General features: G+C 45.3%; 1 protein-coding gene across 1 annotated transcript in view; it reads right to left on the bottom strand.

Moving 5' to 3' along the window:
• The window catches only part of LOC102991696 (disintegrin and metalloproteinase domain-containing protein 12), a 698539-nt gene that overhangs the window by 18401 nt on the left and 653209 nt on the right, over positions 1–26929 (bottom strand). The window contains exons 18-24 of the mRNA XM_055081255.1: positions 26356–26464; positions 26052–26250; positions 23378–23455; positions 20298–20406; positions 16494–16629; positions 15778–15886; positions 13672–13851 (exon numbers count right to left, since the gene is read on the bottom strand). Of these exons, the coding sequence (XP_054937230.1) occupies positions 13672–13851; positions 15778–15886; positions 16494–16629; positions 20298–20406; positions 23378–23455; positions 26052–26250; positions 26356–26464 (920 nt within the window). The remainder of the gene's footprint in view (positions 1–13671; positions 13852–15777; positions 15887–16493; positions 16630–20297; positions 20407–23377; positions 23456–26051; positions 26251–26355; positions 26465–26929) is intronic.

The raw sequence follows: 26929 nt of genomic DNA on the forward strand, positions 1-26929 counted from the left end.
GGAGAGGCCACAACAGTGAAAGGCCCGCGTACTGCAAAAAAAAAAAAAAAAAAAAAAAAAAAAAAAAAAAAAGTTTCTTAAAAGCATCTAAGAGCTACAAGATAGCAAGATGTTATCAGGCCAACATCTAAGTGAAAGGAGAAGTCCAGAGGGGTAAGTAGTACACTGAAGCTATAGGCATTTGACAAATTAGGGAAACCTGGGTTTTGGTTTTGATACCCTTTCAAGGTGAGGGATGCAGGAGTCGAAGGTCAGCACCAGCCTCAGTTCAGTAGGGCACCATTCTCTTCCTGACCTCTCCCTGATAAAGCTGGGCCCTGCAAAGGACTGTACCTCAGGGTAAGAATATTCTAGAAGTAAACACATACTACTGTCCATCCCTAGCAGACACAAGAAGAGTTCTCTTGGTGCTGGGCAGACCAACCTATAACCACAAATTGCCCCTGAGGACCTGAAGCTGACATCACATCATCTGGGTGGCTCATAAGCCCTGAGCCATTTCAAGGGGCCTCAAGCTGGTGCTGCCCTGGGCACCTGACAGAGGCAAATTACACCCTCTCTGGAGGAACAGACTTCATCCTAGATCTGAAAGAGCTCCCAGAGAATTTTCCAGAAAATTAAGTAGCTCACAGTAAATGACTAAGCACCCAAAGAAGCAAGGGATTGTGAGAGAGGGAGAGGGAGAAAGAGAGAGAGGGGGGGGGGGAGATGCAAATCTCAACATTCCATGAGGAATGGAAATAAAGGGGCCCTATTTAAGTTGAAATAGTATATTTCTCTTGATATTGAACTTTGAGTCATGTATTTTCTTATAGCTTAAAACACCAGAATGAAAAACTTAGGGCCCCAAATACTTTTTAAAAAACTATTTCAATCCCCCAACTCTCTTTTTTTTTTAGAATTATGAGCTTTCTTTTTTTAAAAAATTTATTTGGTTGCATCGGGTCTTAGTTGCGGCAGGTGGGCTCCTTAGTTGCAGCTCGTGGGCTCCTTAGTTGTGGCTTGCAGGCTCCTTAGCTGCGGCTCGCCATCTCCTTAGTTGTAGCATGCAAACTCTTAATTGCGGCATGCATGTGGGATCTAGTTCCTGGACCAGGGATCAGACCCGGGCCCTCTGCATTAGGAGCATGGAGTCGTAACCACTGCACCACCAGGGAAGTCCGCCCCCACCCTCTTAAGAGCAGAAAAGAGGGATTGAATACCTGGAAAAAGTAGGCATTATCTTCTTGCATTGGCCTTGACCATATGCTTTCCAGTGCAGGGCAAGTAAGGCCTGATTTTCCTTCTCATCTTTTGATCCTTCCTATCTGGAAACTAGAAGTCAGGCCTCTTCTCAGTGATAGGATATGATGAAGGTGAAATATTTTTTACATTTCTTCCCTGGAAGCGGGGGGGGGGGGGGGGGGGGGGGGGAGAGAGAGAGAGAGAGAGAGAGAGAGAGAGAGAGAGAGAGAGAGAGAGAGAGAGAGGGAGAGAGAGGGAGAGAGACAGAGACAGAGAGAGAGAGCAATAAAAAAAACTCAGCAGTAACACACCCAAAGAGTTTAGATTTGGGAATTATTGGAACCAATTTTCTTACTGTATTTAAAATAAAAGAGAAGCCTCATGTCTGAATAAGAACCAAAGAGAACATCCAGAAACAAAAAGTAAAACACAGCTGAGTTTAAGTCCACATTTTGTTATGCTTAGTTTAATACCATTTATATAAACTGAAAAATACAAAATACTATATATTTTCACGGATACCTATTTACGTAAAAATATTTGAAAAGCGCTATAGAAAATCAACACCAAACTTAGGACAGAGATTATACCTGGAGGGGGGCTGAGGTAGTCTATATTGTTTAATTTTTCCTTAAAAAAAAAAGAAATGTATGCATATTATATATCTGAAATTTAAATAGGTGTATACATAGAAAAACAGGTAATAATGGTTATTTCTATGCAGTATAAATATGGGTGAATTTTAGATCATTTTTACTTTTATATATTTTAAATACAGGTATTCCCCAATTTTTGAAAGTTCGCTTTATCTCACTTTTACAAAAGATCTACATTAGTACCTGTTTTCACTTAACTGAAAGAAATCAAGAGGATCTTTGCTTTTACAAAAACAGGCAAAAAGCAAAAAAAAGCTTTCAGCCTTTATTTTGGGCAGCAGCCGTTGTAGAGACAGCTCACCCTGAGCGGGGGCGGGGGGGGGCGGCTACTAAGTGTAGCTCCTTCCCCGAGAACTACACTCAGCACCTCAGCATCAAGCTGCCAGAGCTTTGAACTGTGTCTGCGAGCATCTGTGCTTTACCTCGATTTATTTTTTGCATCCCTTAACAATATGTGTCCCAAGGTAATCGCTTCTTTCTTTATGCCATTTTGGCTTATGAAGGGTTTCACAGGAATGCTCTGCTTTCAGATAGCAGGGAAATCTGTATTTAAAATATTAACAATAACAATTTTCTTTTTAATAAATTTATTTTATTTTTGGCTGCGTTGGGTCTTTGTTGCTGCACGTGGGCTTTCTCTAATTGCAGCGAGCGGGGGCTACTCTTTGTTGTGGTGCACGGGCTTCTCATTGCGGTGGCTTCTCTTGTTGAGGAGCACGGGCTCTAGGCACGTGGGCTCAGTAGTTGTGGCTCGCGGGCTCTAGAGCGCAGGCTCAGTAGTTGTGGTGCACGGGCTTACTTGCTCCGCGGCATGTGGGATCTTCCCGGACCAGGGCTCAAGCCCACGTCCCCTGCATTGGCAGGCAGATCCTTAACCACTGTGCCACCAGGGAAGCCCCAGAATTAATTTCAATCTTTGGGCCAAAGGAGAAAACAAAAGAGAAAACATAGACTATTTAAAAATTATAAATATGGAAAACACTACAAGTTAGAGTAAGTACAGACAGAGCAGTGTTTGGGAAATTCCTAGACTTACATGCCATGTAATCAAGTATGAATAAAAGTATGAATAAAAATGAAATAATGGGGCTTCCCTGGTGGCGCAGTGGTTGAGAGTCCGCCTGCCGATGCAGGCGACATGGGTTTGTGCCCTGGTCTGGGAAGATCCCACGTGCCGCGGAGCGGCTGGGCCCGTGAGCCATGGCCGCTGAGCCTGCGCGTCCGGAGCCTGCGCTCTGCAACAGGAGAGGCCACAACAGTGAGAGGCCCGCATACCTCAAAAAAAAAAAAAAAAAAAAAATGAAATAATGATCTAAGAAGTTAGAGAAAGAAAATAAACCTAAAACTGGAAGTGATAAAGATAAAAGCAGAAAATAATTAGTAAAATAAAAAATTAATTACTATCATTTAGCAAAGACATTACAGACATTCTAATAATGTTAGATATTTTCATTTAATTATCATAAAGTCCAAGAGAGAGATATTATCTCAGATTTGTAGAGGGGAAATGAAAGTAATGTTTCTGTGGTCTAACAATAGTAAAAGGAAAGTCATATATAAAATCTAGAGCTGGTTCTTTGGGGGTAGGAGGAGTTGAGGAGAAACCAGGTAAATCTAATAAAGAAAAGATAAGCCAATAATGGACAGATAAGTACACAAATACAATGAACAGTGCTGAGGATTGGTTAGGCGGTCATCTAGAAAAAGTTGGATTCCTACTTCATTTTATACACTAAAGAACGGATGGATCAAATATTTAAATGTGAAGAAAAGATCATGAAGGTGTAAGAAATAGAAAAACATACTTGTAATCTTTGGGTGGACAAGCCTTTCTAAACATGACAATAAAAAGTGGCAAAGGAGGCGACAACACAGTTTATGAAAAGGGGAAAAAACAAATGGATTTTTAACCTGTGGAAATATCCTCCATCTCATCTTTAGGAAGAAAAATGTAGATACTTTTTTTTTTTTCCAACCTATCACATTGGCAAAGATAACAAAATCTCTGAATGCACTATATTGGTGAAGACTTGGGGAACAGAAATTGGGACGACTCCTTTAGAAGCATTTCTGCCTCATCTACCAAATGTCTAAATGCATATGGCCCTTGATCAGCAATTGTGCTCCCAGGAATTTATCCCACGTCCATCGCCATGCATCGGCCCAAGGTACCTGGGCAAGAATATGCCTGTTTGAAGTAGCAAATGATTGGAAACCACCCATGTGTCCATCAGTAAGGGACTGGTTAAAGAATCTACCGTGTGGTTCTACCATGAAATACTACACAGCCAGTGAAAAGGATGAGGTGGATCTGGAATAACCAAAGTGGAAAGAAGTACGGAGTGTGCTGCCATTTGAATCCAAAATAAGGATCTAAGGTTTGAAATAAGAGGGCTAGCAAGGTGATGGTTGCTGAAGATGCATGACGGGCAGCCAGGTTTCACTGTACCTTCCTCTCCAATTTTGAGTGTCTGAAATTTCCAAATTTTCCGTAATCTCTCACTCTGCAGAGAGAGACAGGTGGAAGAGACTTTTCACTGTATTCTAAATTACATTTTACAAAAGCCTAGTAGCAATGATTGCTTCTGGGAAGGGAGCCTGGTGACAAAGGTGGGAGAGAGACTGTTTTCTGAATAACCCTATACACTGTTGGAATTTTTTACTTATAGGCATCCATTGCCTGTTACAAAATATAAAGGTAAAGTACCAGGCATCCATTTTTTTCATGTACAATCTGGGTGTTTATAGTAACAGAAGTGACTGGAAAACAAACATGCCATTGAATACTGTAATGAGTTAAACTGCTTCCCTCTGAAGTTATCTCTCTCCAGGGAGATAAGGGTGCTTCCACGTGCAGTACCTTTAGAGACATCAGATGGGTTTGTCATGTAAGTATTAGTGTATTTTCTACAACACTGCATTTCTTGTGGTTGTACTGTTACTGGTATAAAGTCAAGTGCCTTCAATGCTAAAGGCTCAGAAATTTTTCTTAAACTGATTTCATGTCCTATGCAAGTGTTTTCTACAACCTGCATGACTAGTACTTTGTAAAACTTGTTTACGCTTCAATTGTACACAGTATTTTTTAAAGAAATGTATTTTTATTTAGATACCTTCAAAGTTGAATTCCTCTGTGTGAAGCATTGTAAAATGATACATTTCTCTTTTGAGTATCATTACGGTTGTACAAAGGTTTTCACTGGTTCTGTATTTCTACAGTTATTGACAAGCACGTAACACTGACTTTACCTACATATAGTTGGCATTTCAAATAAATGGCTTGGATAGAGAAAAAAATCAGTGTATGATATGAAACCCAACAAATTTTAGCTGAAGTTTCTGGAAGTACCGGGCAGGCAGAGGTTAGCAGGAGTCCAAAACCTTGGTAACTACACTTTCCATTTATAGGAGTAAGTGGCTCCAATTTCTGCTAACCCATGACTCACTGATATGGCAGCCCCTCCCCACCCCCCAGGGAGTAAGTGAGCCAGTGACAAGGCTTATTATTTACTACTGAAAATTCACATCAATTCAGCCTCTTTCCTACACGTCTACTGTGTTCAAGGGCCTGGGTTGAGGTGTACCTGGAGATGAATAACTCAGTCTTGTGCCTTCTGAAGTGGGGCAGGACAGGTGTCCGGGTAACTCTGGGCTGAGGCAGCAGGTGAGTGAGGAGACCCCTGGGAGGACTGCAGAAAGGCTCAGGAGGAGGGGGTCTCAGAGAACACCTGGGCAAAAGGGTGAAATCTGGGGAGCAGAGAGAAGGCACAGAGGACGCTTCCCAGCACGTTTTCTCAGTTATTAGCTTTAGGTTTCCCTGTAGTAACGAAGGCTTTTATAATGATCAGTTTTCTTGTATTTCACCTCACTTCTTTGGGAGAACATCTTGACGAATGGATCCTTGTGGGTGCTGGTTTAAGTATCGGACATCCACGCAGGTCACAAGGGTGCAAATCCTCTTTCAAATCCATTCAGATACTGAATTCATTCTGTTGAAATGACTTGGAAAGTTTGGGCTCAACCTCAGAGCGACCAGCTATCACCTGATGGTTCCTCAATCATGGTCTAAATTAATTTTTTTTGCTCCTATTTATACCCTTATAAAGCATTTATGAATGAGTAGTTATTCTCACGAATAAGAGCCTGTGTTAATTGTTCATCACTCTTTGTGTGGGTCGGGAGAGGGAGGGCTCCTTGAAATAGCTCTCCCCCGCTCCCTCTGAAGCTACTTAAGCCAAGTCTGATTGCTCTACAGTCTTAGAAGAGATGTACAAGATTGGCCAGTCTTGTTTTACAAACTACGGTGTGTTGTAATGTTCTACAGACACAGGTAAGGTGTGGATGAGGAGAAATGTCAGGTTTGTCAGAAACGCTGAACTGAAAATCTCCACCTCTACAAAAATTGCATGGAAGATTTTTCATTTAAGATGCTGCGAGTATCCGAATATCCGGAATGCAATGCAACTACTGCTATGGTTCTGAACAAGGGCTGGTTCCAGGAAAGACAATATTAGACAAGAATAGCTGGAGTATGAAACTGTTACAAGCAAAAGCCAAGAGAAATGCAAGACTTTCTTGTTACGGTCTGAGGCTCTGCACCATGCCAGAAGTTACCGCCGCCCCCGCCCCGCCCTTCACCTTTATCTCTGTGGCAAAAGTGGGAAAAATGCATTAAAGATCATCAAGGCAGTCAGTGGTCTGAAACATGCTCATCATCCCAGGCTTCCAGCAGTTTCCTCCTCCCTCCCCTCCCTCCATCCACCTGCTTGTGCACCCATTTTAAGACCGCAGGTGGAGAACATGGGTTTGAGCCCTGGCTCTCCTGCTTTGGGGGGGTCTTGCAATTTAGCCTCACTTTGCCCGTCTCCTCCTCTGTAAAATGGGGCTGTTGGCAGTATCTGCCTCCTAGGCCTCCTTGAGCGCGTTAGAAATGCCTGCAAAGTGCTTAGCCCAGGAGCCACATAACTGGCGCTCAATACGTGCTTGCTATTTTATAACAATTCAAAACACAACTGAGAAGCGCCTTATACCAAAACACTTAGTAAAATAACTCAAACACACGTAGGCATTTATAGACCACTTGGTTATAAGAATAAAAATAGAAATTAATCCTGCCTTGCTGAAATTTCTGCAGCACAGACCAGTTGTGCCAGAAATAGGGTTGGTAAATATTCTCACAGGCCCATCTGCTGTCTCAGGAAAGGACTTTAATTGAGCAAAAATCAATCTAAGAGACAGATTCGGTCGTCGTTTTTTGCTTCCTATTGTTCTAGCAAAGAAGCTAATCTGACTGGAAAAACAATCTTAACCGGTCGGTTCAGTAGTATAACTCACTGATAAGATTCCACGGCGAAAAAGCACGTCCTAACGTTTTCCAGGAAACTAAGGGCTTAAAAAAATAAAACAGTCCAGATCAAGTATGACCACACATCAGCACGTACAGTTCAAACGCCACTTTAAGGGGCAAACCTTAACAAAAATACAGATAAATGCTAAGTGATGCTTTCAGGCGATTTTTACGTGTTAGAAGAACGGCCCGTCTATGGATTGAAGGTGACACTTGCACTCCCATTAGAATCATGGCACATTTCAGACTGACAGCAGAAAACTGCGTTTCGATCTCCAACTTCTTAGCACAGCCTTCTCTAGACAGAATTCTGTGAGCAGAGAAATCTATTTCGTAGATGTGACACTGAAACGTGTTTTTATTTAAACTTTAAATGAATGAATGAAGCCTATTAATTATAATAAACTGCGTAAAGGATTTCAGTTTGCCACATGCTAGAAATTTAACGAAAATCCCAGAGTTTGTCCCCGATCCTTTCCTTTCCTCATCCGGGAATAAAGTCAGGCATACTGGTGTTGGTGGGTAAGAATGTCACCTGAATGTCTTCACGTTTTCTAGTCTTTTGAGTCGCACTTATTCTTAAATTCATATTTAGTAACTTGAGGCCCTCTCTCGTGTGATGGTATCAGGGTCCCTGGGTGGTGTCTGTGTCGGGGGGCTGCGCCTGCCGCCTCCCACCCTGCGCTCCTCCAGGCTGCTGTCTGGGTCCTCTCCCCGCAGCTCAGGCCTGACTCTGCAGGAGGCCGTCCTCCCCCGCACACGTGCCCCTGGTGAGACTGCAGCCTCTCCTTCATCTGCCGACCAACTCAAGACCGGCACGAGGCCGCGATGGTTAGCCCCCTGCGCTGAGGTTTGGGGATGTACGGGCAGAAAAGGGAAACGTAAAGCTCGGTGTCCGATGTTATTTCTCCTAGAGTCGCTGGCTCTCCCAGTGCTTCTTGGGCCCCCTTCCCTCCCGGAAGTCAAGTCGGTTGACTTTACAACCGATGTCTGGGGTGAGAGAAAGTGATCCTTTCGCTCTACGAAGCACAGCTCTTGAGCTCACGTGCCCCCATCTCTCCCCCTACCTGGGCGTCAGAGCTCAAGCCTGCTGCCCGAAGACGCCCCTCCAGAATTCTGCTCAAGACACGTGTTCGGTGTGCATGTGTATTTCCTCCCCTTATTATACATTACTCTTTAAAAAACGATCATACAGTAAAATTGACTTTTCTGGGGTACAAAATTGGATGATTTTGAACACTTTTTTAATCAGAGAAAAAACACCTAAAATACCTTAAGATTAACCATATCAGAAAGCCTCTCAAAACCCTCTGGGATCCTTCTGTAGCCACTCCTGGAACCTGCCCTGTTTTCCTTTCCTTCTCTTTCCCTTCCAGAGCCTGAGATAAACTCTCTATCCAGCAGCTGTCAGTGCAGAAGACCTCCCCTGGTGCTTCTGTTGTGGCTTATAAGATGGAAGTGGATGCTGGTTTGTCTGATCTCCTCATTTAAGTGCCCATTCCTGGTGGATTGCTAACCTAATATACAAGGTAGGGCAGGGCCAATGCAATGCCGAGCAAAGATAGTCTATCATGCTCCCTGCCTATGCACACAATTGTAGGTGACCACACACCCCTGTGACCTCTTATTTTTTTTTCATCATTTTTCTAGCCTTTTCTCAAGCCCACACTTTGCCTTTCATGCTCAGGCTGTGGTTCAGGAGAACTTGGCAGCAGTCAGCTAAAAGCTAGATGAATACACTGAATTATTTTCCTCTAAAAGAGCTGACAGGATGAAAAGGAAATGAAAGTTCGTTTCCTCCATCAAGGCTGAGGAGTTAGTTTGAGAAGCTTGAGTTCCAAGGCTCATTTCCCCGAGAAGGAAATGGTAGCCCAGAAAGGCCCATTTGTGGACAAGAGAAGGAGTTGATTCAACTGTCCTTGATTTTAAAAAAATCACACAGAACATTTGATGAAAAGATCAAACATTTTCTATAAAGGACTAACTTACCCTTCAGATGTGAGGCTGACCACTATTGTGGTGTTTATGATAGCGTTTTCCTTCCATAAAGTGTAGATGGTAAGTCTGGATGAACAAAGCAGGGCTGGCCATGTAGTCGTTTGTCTGTCATGTCATGTGGGACAGGGCACTAGCAGTGCTAAAGTACAAAGTGTCAGCGGATTCAATCCGTATTGCCGAACCAGAGCCACCTCCGAATAGTCACCGCACTTGCATGGAATTAATGCCAGTTCCCTCTGTGTGATGGGAGGGAAAGTGCGAGCTTAATCTGTATCGTATGTCTCAAAAAAGCTCCAGACAGACAGACACCAGCCTGGAGTGAGAAGTGTGGATTTTTCAGTTACTAATGTTTAAAGGGTAACATTTCCTCAGTTTCATAAAACAGAATGAAGGCCTTTTTCGGGGCCTGCTTTAAAGGAACTCTTGAAGGCGTTCACTGCTGGTAGGAAAAAAGACACCAGCAAGTAGAAATATCCTTCCTATTAGAGACAGTCCTAGTTTCACATGGTACACAGGCAAGCTGCTTAAACAGAGACAGGAAAAGCCTCAGTACCAGGGAATCCTTGGGGAAGCGGCTTATGGGCTCTGTGAATATCTGAAATTTGCATACAAAATACTGAGTAGTGGTGCATCTTCTGACGGTTCATAGCCTTCATCAGATTCTCGAATAAGTCCAGAAACGTTTAGAAGGCGCCCACCCCTTCCACCAATGTAAATGCAAGACAGGTTCAAAAACCAATGTCGACAGAATGGTCAACAGACAACAAAATAAACAGAAGTTATAGGTGGATCTTAACTGACTGAAATGGGAGAGGACTTCGTAAGCACAAAAGGAATGGGCAAATTCACCAAAGATTAATAAATTAAATATTAAAAACTGGAATTCCTTTTATACGAAATAATAGAATAAATAAATAAAACTGAAAGACAAATTAGGGAGATGTTTACAGTAAATTACTGGAAAAGGGTAAATATTCCTAACCCATTAAGAAAATGAACTCTAACAAGAGGGAGGAGACATGGTGATATATGTATATGTATAACTGATTCACTTTGTTATAAAGCAGAAACGAACACGCCATTGTAAAGCAATTATACTCCAATAAAGATGTTAAAAAAAAAAACAAACTAACAAATCAGGAAGAAAAACTCTCTCTCACAGAGAAAAAAAAATAGGCAAAGGATGGGAACAGACAACTTACAGCTATTAACTTACAGTTAATAGCAGCTGTATGCTGGAGCTGGCTGTAACCAGCCCATGTCAGCTGATTCTCTACTTCTTGTTCAGTGACATCATGTTAATAACTTGAAATTGATCATGGTGGAGTTTTTACAGCAGAGAAATCACCTACAAATCAAGGCTTTTTTTTTTTGGACAGCCAATTTACCAGCACACCATTTGTTAATAGACATACAAAAAGCAGTTCAAGTGTCCTGGCAATCAAAGAAATGCAAAGAGAAATGAGATCTGGACAAGATGGAATAAGCACATTTCACCCGATTCCTCCTGCAAATTATAACAAAAACGCCTGGAGGAAATTCATAAAGCAGCTGACACTCTAAAAGTTGCAGGAAAGTAAATGGACTGGCTAGGGACCTCAGAACTCAAGGAACGACCCAGTAGTGAGTCCTTGTTTTTTGTTTTCCCCTTCTTTATATCTTGGCCTGGGCTCTGGAGAGCCCCCCATCTGGAAATGCCAATAGCACCAGACACACACACACACACACACACACACACACACACACACACACACACACACAAGACGGAGGAAAGCCTGCTATCTTTAGCTAAAAGAACAGGAGAAGGGTGACCCAGTAAGAGCAACATTTGACCATACCTGACCTTACTCTACCTCTGGGTAAGCACTAGGAAAAAGCCATGCCCTGCTGTCCCCACAGGGCACCACATCCTGGAGCTGGCAGAGCCCTGCTTTCCATCCCTCCTTGCAATAACAGACCTCATCTCTTCCCTGGAACAGAGACGGTGGATGGAATATTTCAGTGGATTTCTCATCACCATAGAGACCAGAAGGAAGCAGAACAACAGTTTTCAAATGTTGCAAGACTAAAACAGTTAACCCAGAATTCTATATCCATTGAAAATATTCTTCAGGAATAAAGGTGAAACAGACATTTTCAGATGAAGGAAAACTAAGAGAATTTGTCAGCAGCAGACCTGCTTTCGAATGGCTAACTCGAAGAGCTGAAGGAAGTTTTTTCAGACAGAAAGGAAATGATAACAGAAAGAAACCTGGAACATCAGAAGTGAAGAAAGAATGGAAAGGGTGACTATATGAGTAGATACTGTAAACCATTCTTCTTAAGTTTAAAAAATTATGCTTGATGTTTGAAAGCAAAAATGACAACATCTGAAGTCGTTCTCACTACACAAAGGTAACACTTAAGACATCCATATCTTAAAGGGAGAGGGATAAAGGGACCTAAAAGGAGGTAAAGTTTTTACATTCCACTTGAAGTGATGAAATATTGATACTAGTAGACTGTGATAAATTATGTACCTATATTGTAATCTTTAGAGAAGCAGTTTTCAATCAGGGGTGACTTTTGTCTCTCAGGGAACATCTGGCAATGTTTAGAGACATGATTACACATGCTACTGCCATCTATAGTTGGGAGAAACCCAGTTGCTGCTAAATATTCTATGATACACGGGTCAGTCCCGTACAACAAAGAGTCATCCGGCCCCAAATGCCAACAATGTTGAGGTTGAGAAACCCTGCCCTAGGGCAGCCATACAAAAAAGTGCAGACAGACATATAAACACTATTGATGAATCAATATGGAATAGTGAAAAATGTTCAACAAACCCACAGGAAGTCAGGAAAGACTCCGGAGTATGATAAAAACATTAAAATGGTAGACTTCAATTCTAACATATCACTACTTACATTAAAAGTAAATGGTCTATACACATCAGTTAAAAGACAGTGACTGACAGAACAGATGAAGAAATACACGACCCAACTATATGTTGTCTCTGAGAAACTCATTTCAAGTAAAGTGACATAGGTAAATTAAAAGTAAAAAGATGGAAAAACACATACCTTGCAAACCCTAATCAAAAGAAAACTGAGGTGAATGTATTAATGTGAGATAAAGTAGAGTTTAGAACAAAGTCATCAGAGCTAAAGAAGGACATTACATAATGATAAAAGGGTCAATTCACCAAGAAGACACAATAATCCTAATTGTTTTGCACCACGAACAACAGTGCTTCAAAACACCTGAAGTAAAAACTGATGGCTGAGAAGAGACGCATTTATAGTTGGAAACTTCAACATCCCTTTCAGTAATTTACAGAACTACTACACAGAAAAAGATATTTTGTTTTATGTATCAAATGCACAAAGCTTTGAAATGTTAATACTTAGTACTAGTATGCTCTGTACTAGTATGGGAATGTAAGTGCGTATCCATCCTGAAAAAATGTTTAATTTATACATTAAGATGCTTAAAATGGTTATACCATTTTTCAACCCGGTATTTTCACTCTTAGGAATCTCTCCAAGGGAATAATTAAAGTGGTCCAAAATTGATCTATCTAGACCTTCATAAGAGAGCTATTTATAACAGCAAAAACTGGAGACATCCAAACATGCCCACTAATTGGCAAGCACTTAAAAAAGTATTCTCTATACACATACAGTGCTGTTGATAAAATAACATTTTTAAACAATTTTTAATGCCATGGTAAATGGGAATGACTTTAAGGCAAAGAAGTAGTATATATATAAAGCAACATACATAGAGAATAATCTAAATTATGTTAACTAGACATTTAAGTATACAAAAATTGATAGAAGAAAATATAACATCGATAGTAATGAAAAATGACCAGCGATTATATCTTTGTGCTTTTCATTTGGTTGCTTTTTTTCCCCACCTCCAGTTTCCTGTTGTTCATGTCATAACAAACAAACTGTGACCTCCAAAAACAGCATAAAAATGAGATCATATACCCAAAGTATCTTATACACTCTTGCATCTGGTATGGAGAAACTAAATCGGCGGTAACATTTTTGTAAGTAATTTTTGAAGGTGAAAAAGGTAAGAGAGTGTGCCCATTATCATTCCTAAAGTGATCATCTCTGTTTTATTGCCCAGGCCTAATTATTCACAGTGCCACATGTCATTCTCAAAAGTGTCATGGTCTAGATGACAAGGTGAATGGGCACCCTCACTATTCTGAATAGAAAAGATAAAAATATTCCTAATAATAACTAAAATATATTGCACCATAACTAGACACCAAGCACTGTACTAAATGCTTTACCCGGATGATCTTGTTTATCCATCTCAGGAGCTGAATTATCTCCATTTTATACAGGTGCTGAGAACTTAAGCAACTCGCCCAAGTTCAGACTTTAGCAAGTAGCAGAGTCTGGATCTGAATGACCTCCATCAAATTAACAGCTGAGGGCGTACCTGGGCCTGTCTGAGTGCAGGGTTGGCCGGCAGGGGTCTGGCAGGGACACAGGGCACACGAGGAGCCGGGTGCAGGGGCGGGAGTCCTCGCTGAGAAGAACTGGGCAGAGGGGCGTCCAGGGCTTTGAGGGGTCTGCTGATGTCCACATGCTGACACTGCGGCAATCTCCTGGGATTGTCCTGCGGGGTCAGAGCAAAGAGCCATGATGTGGTCATTACCGTGTAATCCCTGGAGGGACAAGCAGTGCTAACTCATCTGCTCCGGCTGCAGGGGGAGGGCAGGTGGAGGAGGGGAAGAAATCAAGGGATTACAGCAGAGGGAATCTATTATTATTGATGTCAGCTTCAGGATTCTAACAGACCACGCTCCCCCACCCCCAAACCTGGAATAGTGGGGTCACTTTCTATCTAAATGTTTAAAAACTGGTTTAATTCGTTAACAAGTAGGTGCAAGGCAACCTTAGGAAGCACCAACATGCATGAAGACGCGGACCAGATCTTAAGGAAATTCCAAAGGACTTGTGAAAATGAGACGTAGTTCAGCGTACACAAGGCTGGATGAGAACTGAGGAAAACTCCTGGGGAAGGAGCATCGGGGCGGAGGTGAGGGTCTGGGTCTGGCGGGCCGTCTCCTGCCTGGTGGCCTTGTTTTTAGCGACAGATGAGAACGGATGCAGCGTGGGTCTCATGCCCCCTGCTCCCCCCCTTTTCTTCCTTTCTTTCTATAAACAGCTTTATTGAGGTTTTATTGACTATTAATTGCATATATTTAAAATGTACAGTTTGGTAAATTCTGACATAGATTCACACCCATGAAACCATCAGAGTAAGTAAAGGGATGAACATATCCATCACCCCGTCATCCTTCCCTCCCACCGCTCCCCTTTCTCCTTCTCCCAGCAACTACTGATCCGATTTCTGTCACTATAAATTGGTTTGCATTTTCTAGAATTTTATATAAATGAAATCATCATTTTTGGTCTGGCTTCTTTCACTCATCAAAATTACTTTGAGATTTATCCAAGATGTAGTGTGTATCAATTGTTCATTTTTTCTAATTCTGAGTAGCATTCCACTGTGTAAATATACCAAAGTGTGTTTACCCTCTTACCTGTCGATTGATATTTGGGTCATTTCTGGGTTTTGGCTCTTCAAGATAAAACTGCATCTTTGGCTCTTGCAAATGAAGCTGTTTTTCCTGTCTCCCAGGGTTAGGGGTGAAAGGTGATAATGCTTATTAGGGACAGCTGTCTCCTCTTTGGAACCCAACCCATAGACACATCAAAAACACTTGGTGGGGGAACCTAAATATCAGAGGGAACACTAGTCATAATTCACCAAGGTAGCAGGAAAGTGAAGAGACAGTAGGGAACCATGAGGTACTTTGGTTTGAGGATCCAGCTCCTTGAAGCCATAGGTTGGACAGAGCTTCTATAGCCCAGGACTGGAGCAAAAAGGGCCCGACCGAGGGTTCAGTGTAACTCTCAGAAATACCCTGGGAGCAGCAGCGGGCCATAGAAGCTCTCCCAAACCCAGTCAGGGCCATTCTCAAATCACAGAAGGGCTCCAGCAGCAGGACCCTGCCTGGTCAGCATACCCAGTGGGCCTCCTGGGACTGTGGCCACCTGGGTGACTGGAGGGGTGATGACGATGTAGCATGTCCTGCAGGGCACACGGCCTCAGGGGGACCTGGCACCGTGAGCCCCTTCCAGCCCCAGCCATCACCTCAGGAAGCCTCTGCTGTCCCAAGGGCGCTGACGCAGCGTTTCCCAGCAAGAGGCTGCGGGGTCTAGCGCTGCTCAAGCTCTTATTGAAAAACCCATGTGGGCTTCCCTGGTGGCGCAGTGGTTGAGAGTCCGCCTGCCGATGCAGGGGACGCGGGTTCGAGCCCCGGTCCGGGAAGATCCCACGTGCCGCGGAGCGGCTGGGCCCGTGAGCGACGGCCGCTGAGCCTGCGCGTCCGGAGCCTGTGCTCCGCAGCGGGAGAGGCCACAGCAGAGGGAGGCCCGCGTACCGCAAAAAAAAAAAAAAAAAAAGAAAAAAAAAAAAAAGAAAAACCCGCGTCTTCATGCGCTTGCTCCCTTCTTAGGTTTGTTCAAAACTCACCTTAGGTGTGTTGGAAGGTGGCGGCTTCCTCATCGGCCCTTTGCTGAGGTGGGTAAGGTGAGCCTGCCTAGGCTGGGAGCCGCTGGACGGCCGGGAAGGGCGCACGCACCTGCAATGCAATCCCAGACACGCTTGCCGAGGGCGCTGTGTCCCCTCTGCCTGACTTGACTTCTTCTGTTTTGTTCACAGTGACACGCAAAATGCAATTCATTTCTTTTCACTTAGCGTGGTAAACATGCGAGAGAAAAGTTATCTAACACTCTTACAAGATTAAAACATAAATATTGAGTATTTTTCCCCCCAAGCCATTATTCTGTTAAATTAGTTCTTGCAATCCAAAGACACACAGCTTGGGACACCTGGCAGACATTTCGCATAGAGCGGGCATTTTAGCAATGATGGCTTGGAATATATTTGGATCGCAAGCTACCCCGTCTGATAAAAACGTTTTAATATTCCACCTTGTAAAAAGTACCAACGTAAAAGGGTGGGAAAAATACACCGGTGGTATTCATCAACACCCTGCTTATTTATGTACTAAATTGCAAATAGTTTGAAGGGAAAGTGAAGGGGGCAGCTGGTCTGGCAGAAGTGTTCCAACACCAAGCCAACAGAAAATCTGACCTCTTCTTTGCTAAGGAAACACAGTGCGAAGCAGCCCATTGCACATTCTTTCAAATGCCGTTCCTTGAAAAGATGACCCTAGCCCGGGGTACCTTAGCTTTTCGATGGTGGTTTTTTTATCTGTAAACAGCAGTCGTATCAACGTCTTCCTTTTGAGATAAACCACAAATCCAGCAGCAAGAAGACACAGGATGGTCACCAGAATTCCTATCGTTAAACCTTGGTTACCTGAAACAAAGCACATCTGACTCAGAGAGGGAGGCATATAACTACAATGTGGGGAGTATCAAACTGTGACATTTACGGCAAAATGAACTTTGAAGGAAGGACCAGAAATGGAGTGAGTAAATCCCTGAATGGTGTACTGATAGATTAGTCTCACTTCAAAGGTCGTGTCTGAGGTGCCATCTGCCCTGCCATGATTCATTTCTGACGCGTCTGGAACTTGCTAAATGGGAACACAGTCTGGCCAGTGGGACCACAGCCCTGGTCACAGGGGCCCCCCAGGCATGACAACAGCCGGGGAATGGTGGCAAGAGTAACAGGGAGCTGTCACTAGAATCCCTTCAGAATTATGGTGGGTCCCAAGCTGAAATCTTCCCAGGCCCCATTACAAATAGGCTCCTGCAGGCTCTTTCCTTCTCTCATTCTTCGGTGCTGGCGTCTGTTTTAGTTTTTTGTATTTTTTTTAGACCAAGACCTTACTTCTGGATATCATCAAATTAGAAGGTGAAAAAGCAAACTCAGTTTAAATGCCCTTGGGTTCTGTTTCGTTATGTTAGGGACTTAAAAACACAGCCTGTGGGGCGGGGGCAAACCCCTTTCTCTGGAAGGATGCTGTTTATTTTATCTAAGGAAACATCCCCCCTTTCTGTGATATGATCCCATTTTGTTGAGTGCAGAGACACGAAGACTCCTCAAGGGTGTGGAAAGGAAAGGAAAATCAAACCATCCCGTTGGTTTCTAACTGCAGCTGCGGTCAAGGGCCGTCTGGGGGGGGCTCTAAATGCCGGGTTTCGGAGGACCTGTATTTGCAGTTTCACCAGGGCGGTGAATTCCTTGAGAGCACAGGTCTCAATTCATTTGTCTCTGTTCTCCTGCCAGCAGCCATCAGTCTGTGCGCCCCCTGGTAGGTGCCCTGCAGTCCTTTCGGGTTGCTGGTGACAGCTGTGGAGGTGGCTTCTGTCACCAGGGCTCTCCCACCCCACCTCCGACCAGGACATTCAGCTGGCTGGGAACCAGACCAGCAGCAGCTCCCACCGGGGGGAGAAAGCCTTCATACCCTCTCTGTTTCTGGACTTCGTCCCCAGCTGACAAGTCCCAAGAGGGATGTGTCTGAGTCTAAGGCAGACAATCGACACAGGACCGTCTTGATTCACTTGTGTTACTGGAAAAGCCTTGCTCTGGTTTCCTGGCCCAAATGTCCCTCTTTCGAGACTGTGGGCTGGCAGTCGCAGGTGCCCCTGGTTAGGATTCTGTTGTCTCTTAACACAGCTCATTAAAAAGTGAGCAGCGGGCTTCCCTGGTGGCGCAGTGGTTGGGAGTCCGCCTGCCGACGCAGGGGACGCGGGTTCGCGCCCCGGTCCGGGAAGATGCCACGTGCCCCGGAGCGGCTGGGCCCGTGAGCCACGGCCGCTGGGCCTGTGCGTCCGGAGCCTGTGCTCCGCGACGGGAGGGGCCACAGCAGTGAGAGGCCCGCGTACCGCAAAAAAAAAAAAAAAAAAAAAAAAAAAAAAAAAAAAAAAAAAAAAAGTGAGCAGCAAGAGGTTCAGCCATACTTTGGAGTTCCATACTTCCAAATTCCTAAGCCTTAAACTGATGGGGTATCAGTCAAACACCGACTGGGCCGCACGCTAAGCTTGCTCGCCCTGCCCCCAAGGCTGCCCGTCTCCCTGAGCCGCTCAAGCCAGAAGCCCAGGCAGCGCCATCCCCGCGTCCAGTGCAGGCGCCGTGTCCCATCGAGCCTGCCCCCTCCGTCCCCTCCGTCCCGGGGTCCACCTTCCTGAGTCTCACTACCACCCGCCCATCACAGCTTCCCGTCCGCGCTGCGCCCGCTGAGTGTCTCCCAGGACCCGGAGCAGCGGCTGGTGCCTGGCAGATGCTGGAGAGACACTTGCGTCATGAACTTCTGGGCCACAGTCAGGCGGGCGGGCGGGCTGCGGGCAGTGAGGCCCAGGGCGCGGCTATGCCCCGTGCAGCCATCAGCCGGCTTCTCGCGGCCCCTCTTTTGTAGGTGTTTCGGGGGAAGGAGCGTAAACTTACTTTCTCTTAAGATACGATGGCAATGGTGGATGAGTCCGGCTCTTCAGTTGTTTCCATTTTTAAAATATTCTTACTTGGTACAACGAACAATTGGCAACTCTGTGGGGTCGCCCAAAGTTTAGGAAACCCCCAAACCTGAGTGCCCCTGGTGTCCACACCAAAAAGGGACCCAGAGCATGTGGCCTGTCTCCCGCCATCGCGTCCAATTCCTCGAATGCCATCTGGCTCACTTGAATGCGGAGGATGGAACAGGTGGCAGGGTCCCCGATGCATTAAAAACGAAAATGCTGCTATTTTTTAACAATAACCTCTTAACGGCCAATTAGAAAATGGACTAAGTTGCAGCAAGAGGCCAGCCGTCAAGGCGGGGACGCTGGGCCAGGCCTGGCTTATTACCCCCGGGGATGGATGTGTGCTGAGAGGAAAGACCTTGGGGCCCTTTTTCCACTTGCTGCGGGGCCGGTCTCGGGAGCGGTGTCGAGACACGTCCACCTTTAAGCAGAAAGATGACCAGCAGCTCAGCTCCCTTCCTCACAACACTGTTTCTCCAGATGTGCCTGCTCAGAGGGTCTCTCCCTCCTGGCCCTGTGCCCCCTGCCCGGTCCTGTAGAGCAGTGTTGTGTCCGTTGTCATGGAAACAGTGGCCAAGCCACAGAGTCAACCCTGCCAGTCACAGCGGGACTCAGGACGTATGACGTCCTCCGTAGTGGCGTTAGCCACCGTCCGAGCGTCCAGGGGCTCAGGTGGGCGCGGAGGTGACAGCACAAGTGTGCTCGGGACACTCCTGCCTGCCCTCACCCCCCCACCCCCGGCTCGCGGTGGGCTCCCTGCGCTTTCACTTCAAAGTGGGCATCGCTCAGGCCTGCCCCTTAACTGGCTGACAAGAGCTCAGAGAAGACAGTCCTGCACTAGGAGACCACTTCTCAACGTCTCTGAGGAGGAAAGAACTGACAGTCCCAGCACAGCCACCCTCAGGGGCTTCTTCACGGGTAGACTGTGCCTCAGTCTTAGCTGTGTGACTCTGTGAAAGTTACTTAACTTCCCTGAGCCTCGGGTCCCTTGTAAGGAAAGAAGAATAATGCCAACTTTCGTAAGGATTCGATGAGCTAATGCATGTAAAACGTGAAGCACGGCAGGTAACAGCAGCTCAGCCAAGAGAAACTGTTGCTATCTCTGCTGCTACTGCTGGAACCGGTCCCTTTAGGAAGAGGAGGGTGTCTTTCTAGCAAGAGCTTTAAAAGGCATTTGACTTCACACCTCCTAGCCCTGGTACACAGAGGCTGGCCTTGACAAAATCCTTTGATCCGACGATGAAGTTCACACCCACTTGGCAGTCTGCGGTAGGATGACCTTAGCTAAGAAAATGTCACAGGCTAAGACCCGGCAAACTCAGCCTCTGAGTAAAGCAGAGCGAGGAGTCTCTGCAAGGATCAGCCAAGGACTAGAGAGGGTCTGGAAACAGAGAGGCCTCGGGCTGTGTGAGGTCTGCGTGGGGTCCTCGCTGGGTTTCCGGCTGTGCACCCACCCGACGGCTGGTGAGCCCTCAGCCTCGCTTGGAAGGATCCCCCAGGGGCCTGGCTTCCCACGCCCCCAGGAGCTCAGCCCACTCCCTGGGACGCGCCGTCACCACTCACCTGCTTGCCGGATGGGGCCGCTGTCCTTGCTTCCTCCAAAGCCAAACTTGTCACAGAAGGGAGGGGCCCAGTGGGCCTCGCAGTGACAGTTCTTCCTGTTGTTACACACCTTTCGGGCAGCAGAGGGGAAAGACACCAAGAGGGAAGCAGGGTTAGGACGCACCTCCCCCTGGGGCAGCGCTAAGTCTCTGAGCCCTAATTGAGCCCGAGAGCAAAGCAAAGGCCCTGTGGTCAGAGCCCCCATCACACCGATGCAGTCAGACTCCGTACATGCGGCTGTGAGGATAAACCCTAAACCCAGCACCACACAGGTGAGCCCAGAGCCCGAGGCTGCGGATTAACATAATGTGCTGTTGTTACGTCAGCAGCTGTTGAGAGAAGGATGGAGACAGTTAGTCTCGATCCTTCTGTCAGGGCTCACCCACTCCTTTCAACCCCTTTTGCTTCTCAATCTCCATGTCCCTCTTTTTAAATCCAGGAAACCCTCCTGATCTGGCCGAGATGAGAAGCCCTCTCAGGGGTGAGGAGGGGCCCCTGCTTCAGGGACATGGAATCCATGCCCTGGGCACCTTCAGACGGGAGGCTCGGGGAGGCTGTCACACATGGAATTTGCTGAACTACTCCCGGCACCAGTGGAGTACGAGTGTGAAAACGAGAGAGAATTATTTCCATGACAACGAGGCTGAATTATGCTCCGGGAACGCCGGATTAGCGCAAGTCACTAAAAAGGACTTTTGCCGAATTTGCAATGGGCGGAACAACTGAAAACTGATCAGGAAAAGCCGCAGAAGACAGGAAGGTTGCTCCTTGAGTGTTTCCCTTCCGCTTAGAGAAACAAACGGTACGTCATCGATGGTGCACTTTGGATAATTTGTATGCTGAAGTCAGGGCCGAGCTACGGATGCTGGATGAAGCCAAACACACACTTTTATATTTTAAGACACGATAAACGTTCCGGGCGTTGCTCTCCTTTGTGATGTTTCCCTGCTTTCACAGACCCGTTTCTTCTGAATCAACCACCTGCCCCAGATGCCTCCAACAAGAGGGCCAACAGCAGGAAAGGCTACGGTAAGTGAGGAAGCGTGTTTCTCTGAAGCTAACGCTAAGCAGAATTAACTACCGAGCGGCACAGCCCACGCTGCCTCGAGTCTGCGTGTCTGGCCCGTTTCCTCAGAGACGGCGCTGCTGAGCTGCGACCCCCCGGGATCCAGGCAGCGTCCTGCCCGGCCTGGTCTCGGGCTGCACATCACAGTCACGTGCCCTTTCGGCAGCTCGTGGCAGAGAGGTTACAGCCCTGACACCCCACTTGGAGGCGCTGCTGGTGAGCCCGGCCTCGCGAGGGAAGGACCGCGGTCCGTACTTGTTCCCAAGTCATGGCCTCTCCAGTGTGTGGATGGGACCCCAGGATGTTGGAGAGGGGGGAGTCCAGGGTCCCTGACACAGCCTTGCTACTAACCGGTCATGGAACCCTGGACGTGTCACTATCCCCACTGGGGCCTGGACTCCTTCATCAACCAAATAATAAGGCTGCGCTAGGTCATTCCTTCCAGCCATTAGAAAGAAATCTATGATCCAGTGAAGACATTAAAAGATTCCATTGAATATTGACAGTCAGCTACATTCACCATCAACAAACCCACCTGAGGGACACTGCAATCCTTTACGGTTACAGCACAAGAGTAATCTTATGCAAACCTCCACAATTCTATGTTACAATCATTGGTGAGTGTCTATTTTAAAAATAGAATTTGGAGCCCAATATCTGTAGAAAAGGTTTCAGAAAAACAAATGAACCACTGGCATAGCTAGTCAAGATTAATATGATTCTACTGGAAATAATTCAGCCCATCAGAAAAAATAAACTAGGTTTTAAACAATTAGAATCCTCTTCCCCCCCCTAAAAATTCTCTGAACTAAAATAACAGCCTTCTTTAGTTGACACCCATTGTATGTGATTTCAAGAACATGTGGTCAGTATGTTCTGTCTTCCTTGTTTTAATTCCTTTTGGAAATATTTCAGTTCAGACACATATTCTGAATCTTGGCTGTAGGAGGGACAGCTCTGTTTGAAATGCTAATGAAAAACTCTTCATGAAGGAAGGTTAATGTTAAAATTACTTTGAAGATGACAAATTCCCTTTTAAAAAAAAATCCAGAATGTTAATTTAAAAGATAATTATCACTCAATCTGATTTTCTTTGTTAAATAAAAATCCCATTTCTTATGCTCTGTAAAGGTCAAAGAAAATGAATGTCTTCAGAAGAAAATATTGAGGAGGCACTGACTGCTATATTTTTACAAAGTTATGGATGGCAAAAATCCTTTACAAAGGAATGATTTAGTGCTGAACTTGTTGTGGGCCGGCTATACAAAGGCAGTTCACCTACGTACCCCTCTGCCGTGGCACTGCACCGCACATTCGTGAACACCGAAGACACTTACGTTCTGACACCGACGATTGAGGCAAATCTGGAGAGGAGGGAAACACAGCAAACATCTCAGTCTGTCTACAGCCACACGCACATGCATCTATCTGTGTATTTAAGAACAGAGGCATGGATAAAGAAGAGGTGGTACATACATACAATGGAATGTGACTCAGCCATATAAAAGAACAAACTAATGCCATCTGCAGCAACATGATGAACCTAGAGACTGTCGTACTGAATGAAGTCAGACAGAGAAAGACAAATATCATATGATATTGCTTATATGTGGAATTTCTGAATCTTGGCTGTAGGAGGGACAGCTCTGTTTGAAATGCTAATGAAAAACTCTTCATGAAGGAAGGTTAATGTTAAAATTACTTTGAAGATGACAAATTCCCTTTTAAAAAAAAATCCAGAATGTTAATTTAAAAGATAATTATCACTCAATCTGATTTTCTTTGTTAAATAAAAATCCCATTTCTTATGCTCTGTAAAGGTCAAAGAAAATGAATGTCTTCAGAAGAAAATATTGAGGAGGCACTGACTGCTATATTTTTACAAAGTTATGGATGGCAAAAATCCTTTACAAAGGAATGATTTAGTGCTGAACTTGTTGTGGGCCGGCTATACAAAGGCAGTTCACCTACGTACCCCTCTGCCGTGGCACTGCACCGCACATTCGTGAACACCGAAGACACTTACGTTCTGACACCGACGATTGAGGCAAATCTGGAGAGGAGGGAAACACAGCAAACATCTCAGTCTGTCTACAGCCACACGCACATGCATCTATCTGTGTATTTAAGAACAGAGGCATGGATAAAGAAGAGGTGGTACATACATACAATGGAATGTGACTCAGCCATATAAAAGAACAAACTAATGCCATCTGCAGCAACATGATGAACCTAGAGACTGTCGTACTGAATGAAGTCAGACAGAGAAAGACAAATATCATATGATATTGTTTATATGTGGAATCTAAAAAAAGGGTACAAATGAACTTACCTACAAAACAGAAATAGAGTCACAGATGTAGAAAACAAACTTATGGTTACCAGGGGTTAAGGAGGAGAGAGATAAATTGGGAGATTGGGACCGACATATACACACTACTATATATAAAATAGGTAACAATAAGGACCTACTGCATAGCACAGGGAACTCTACTCAATACTCCGTAATGACCTATATGGGAAAAGAATCTAAAAAAGAGTGGATACGTGTATAACTGATTCACTTTGCTGTACACCTGAAACTAACAAAACATTGTAAATCAACTAGACTCCAATAAAAATTAAAAAAAAAAAAAAAAAGAAGAAGAGAAAGCAAAGGAAAGCTTGGGGAAGACCATCTTTCAGTTAAGGTGAATAATGCACTTTGCCTTGGACCCGGATATGGATCCTGATACCCGCCTCCAAACTCAGCCCGTTTCAAGACTCACATCAATGTGGACACTATGGAAGTCGTCTATCTTCATGGCATTTTATATGGTTTTGGTCAATCCTGAAATTATGGTAACGGATTTTCTCATGATTTTTGTTTAGAGCTTGCAATGAAATCTACATATTGCAGCATTTCCCCCCTCCATTAAAAGATGTAGGAGAGAACAAAAGAGACCAGTCCTTCACCTGGGCCTATGCAGACTCAAAGACTCCAAGAATCCTTGAATCTGGTAAGGGAGATATTAAAATATGGGAAATTTTCCAAAATACCGACTGACAAGTACTATCGTTGATGACATACACCATCAACAGAAATGCTCAGCAGAGTAAAACAGACGCTTCCCTTGTATTTCTCAAGCCTCTGCAGAGGCAGCAATTTGCTAAATGGTACTGCGCTGGTTGAAAGAGTTTATAGTCTTATTTCAAAGGTGCATAATATAGTCCAGACTCAAGGGATCAGGTTCTTTATCTCCCATAAGATGTTACAAATTAGTGGAGTCAAAGGGAGAAAAGTCTAATTTTTAGATTACAGAAGCATTTTTAATCAAATAGGACCTTCCTATGAGACATTCACCATCCGACCCCAGCAGTTTATCTAAGGCAAGATTAACGCCCTTTGAAAAACGTGCTGGTCCAAGCAGCTCTCAGGGCTGGTGGGAATCTTGGCCAAGGGGACTGTCACATTCCGGCTGAGAAAGGAAATTGTCTGGGGTTGCAATGAACACAGCAGGACCCCAGGCAGAATCACAGCATACGGGTGCTGCCCTCCCCCACCCCACGGGCTAGGCTAAGGACGGCTTTCAAAGAACTAGTGTTCTGCAGGCAGGAGATCAAAGCACACTGAATCCTGCACAAGAAGGGAAAAGCTCACTGATAAATTGAGTCCTTGGAATCTCAGTGTTCAGATGCACCTGGCCTTAGCTGTTCAGACCACAGTTTAAATGGTGTCAGTCTAATGTCAAGGCTTGAATATAAGCGAATGGGTGTGGTTAAGGAGACACCCAGAATGTAGAACATGTTTCACTTACCATCCTGTTCCCTTAAGGATAAAAGCATTTGTGGTGTATGGGGGAAGGGGGAGGGGGTGGAGCGGAGGGAGCTCCTGTCCTGAGGACTCTGCTACAGGGGATGACTCAGCACCTTTCCTTTCTGCTCTGTGACCTCCATGTTAGTAACGATTTCATAATCGTTTTGAAAAGGAGGAGCCTAATAAAAGCATCTTCTTTCCTAAAGTGTTTTATTAACTTGCTATCATTCAGTCCGATGAGAAAGTTTGGTGGGAAAAAACAAGGTGGCAGAATATAAAAATCTCAAAATTTTTTTTTTCCTCTTGGACTTTATTTCTAACTGCCCGACCCCCAACCCCCAGTATCTCAGTCTACCTTTCCCCTTGATCTCCAAAAGAGCACCCTTGGGCTTTAAGCTTATCCTATCTCTTCCCCTCTCCTGTCCCCGTATGGGGGTCTCTGAAACGACATCTGACATCCCATTCTGTCCAGGTGAGAACAAGTCCCCAGTGTGCCAAAAACCCAAACCACGTTTCCAAAAACAATATAATATGCTGCTGTGTTTCCTTCCAGAGTAATTTCCTGGCTGGAAACTCTCATAACATCCAGAGTGTAGACATGACTTATTAACACTAAAGAGCTGAGAAAACAAGCTTGATTTTCCCAAATCTGCATCTCAGTGGTCAGACCAGGATCTAGGATTTATTGACTTTTTCTTCTAGGTGCAAAGAACGGAATTTCAGAGGCAACATTCTGAGAAGCGGATTTAGGGAAAACAAACCAACCCTGTAACTCAGTTCTCCAACAGGACGTTTCTCAGTGGGCCCCCTTCCAGACTTACATTTGTGATGCAAGGGAGCATATGTGTCTTACTTTTCCATCTGCACACTTTGTGCCGGCAAGCACAAGCCCTGGGTCCGGCATGTCATCGCCCAAGTACACGTGGGTCCCACGGCACAGAATCCGACCTCCTTCCTGCAGGGGGATATTCGTTTCTATGGAAACGGCATTTGTACCGATGACTGGTCGGCTGGCACCTCCTTGACACTGGATTTTTCCACATTTAGCATCTCTGGAAAGGCAAGAACAGACAGCACTCAAAGAGGGAAAGTCTGGAGGCAGCCCGAAGTGATCTGGGAAGTTCAAAGCCACGGCGCGGTCAGGAGGCAGACCCCACCTCATCTCGCACTTGGCGAAGGAGCTCTTGGAGTCTTTGCCGCAGTTGCCATAAGGGTCGCCTGCAGAGTTGACTCTCTCAAAGCAGATCCCGGGGGCAGGTTTAGCACCTGAAACAGAAGCAAAGCAGCACTTTCACCACCTGCAAGTGTTTTGAACATTTTTCTTGGAACAGCACGAGGCTTTCAGGTTAAGGGAAGACGTGTTCAGCGTCCCAAGAAATCACACCTGGCATCTTGGCTGATGCCTGATACAAGCCCACCTCAGCTCACAGCAAAGCATGCATTTCATCACTCCCTCTTCTGGAGGGCTGCTAACCCGGCCCATGGCACGTGCGGCCTCTCCAGAGATGAGGCCTGGCTCTGGGGCCACACCCGACCCAACCCCAAAGGGGGTGGCTGGCCGGCTGCGGGGGAAGGGGAGGCTTGCTCTCTTGAACAACTCCCACACAACTCTGGTGAGAAAACGCAAGTTAAAGCAGGCTCCAAGGAATAATGATTACTAACGTGAGAAGCAATGAGAGAGGGAGAGAGAGGGAGAGAGAGGGAGAGAGAGGGAGAGAGAGGGAGAGAGAG

This window comes from Physeter macrocephalus, chromosome 20, assembly GCF_002837175.3.
Source record: "Physeter macrocephalus isolate SW-GA chromosome 20, ASM283717v5, whole genome shotgun sequence".
Classification (NCBI taxonomy): Eukaryota; Metazoa; Chordata; class Mammalia; order Artiodactyla; family Physeteridae; genus Physeter; species Physeter macrocephalus.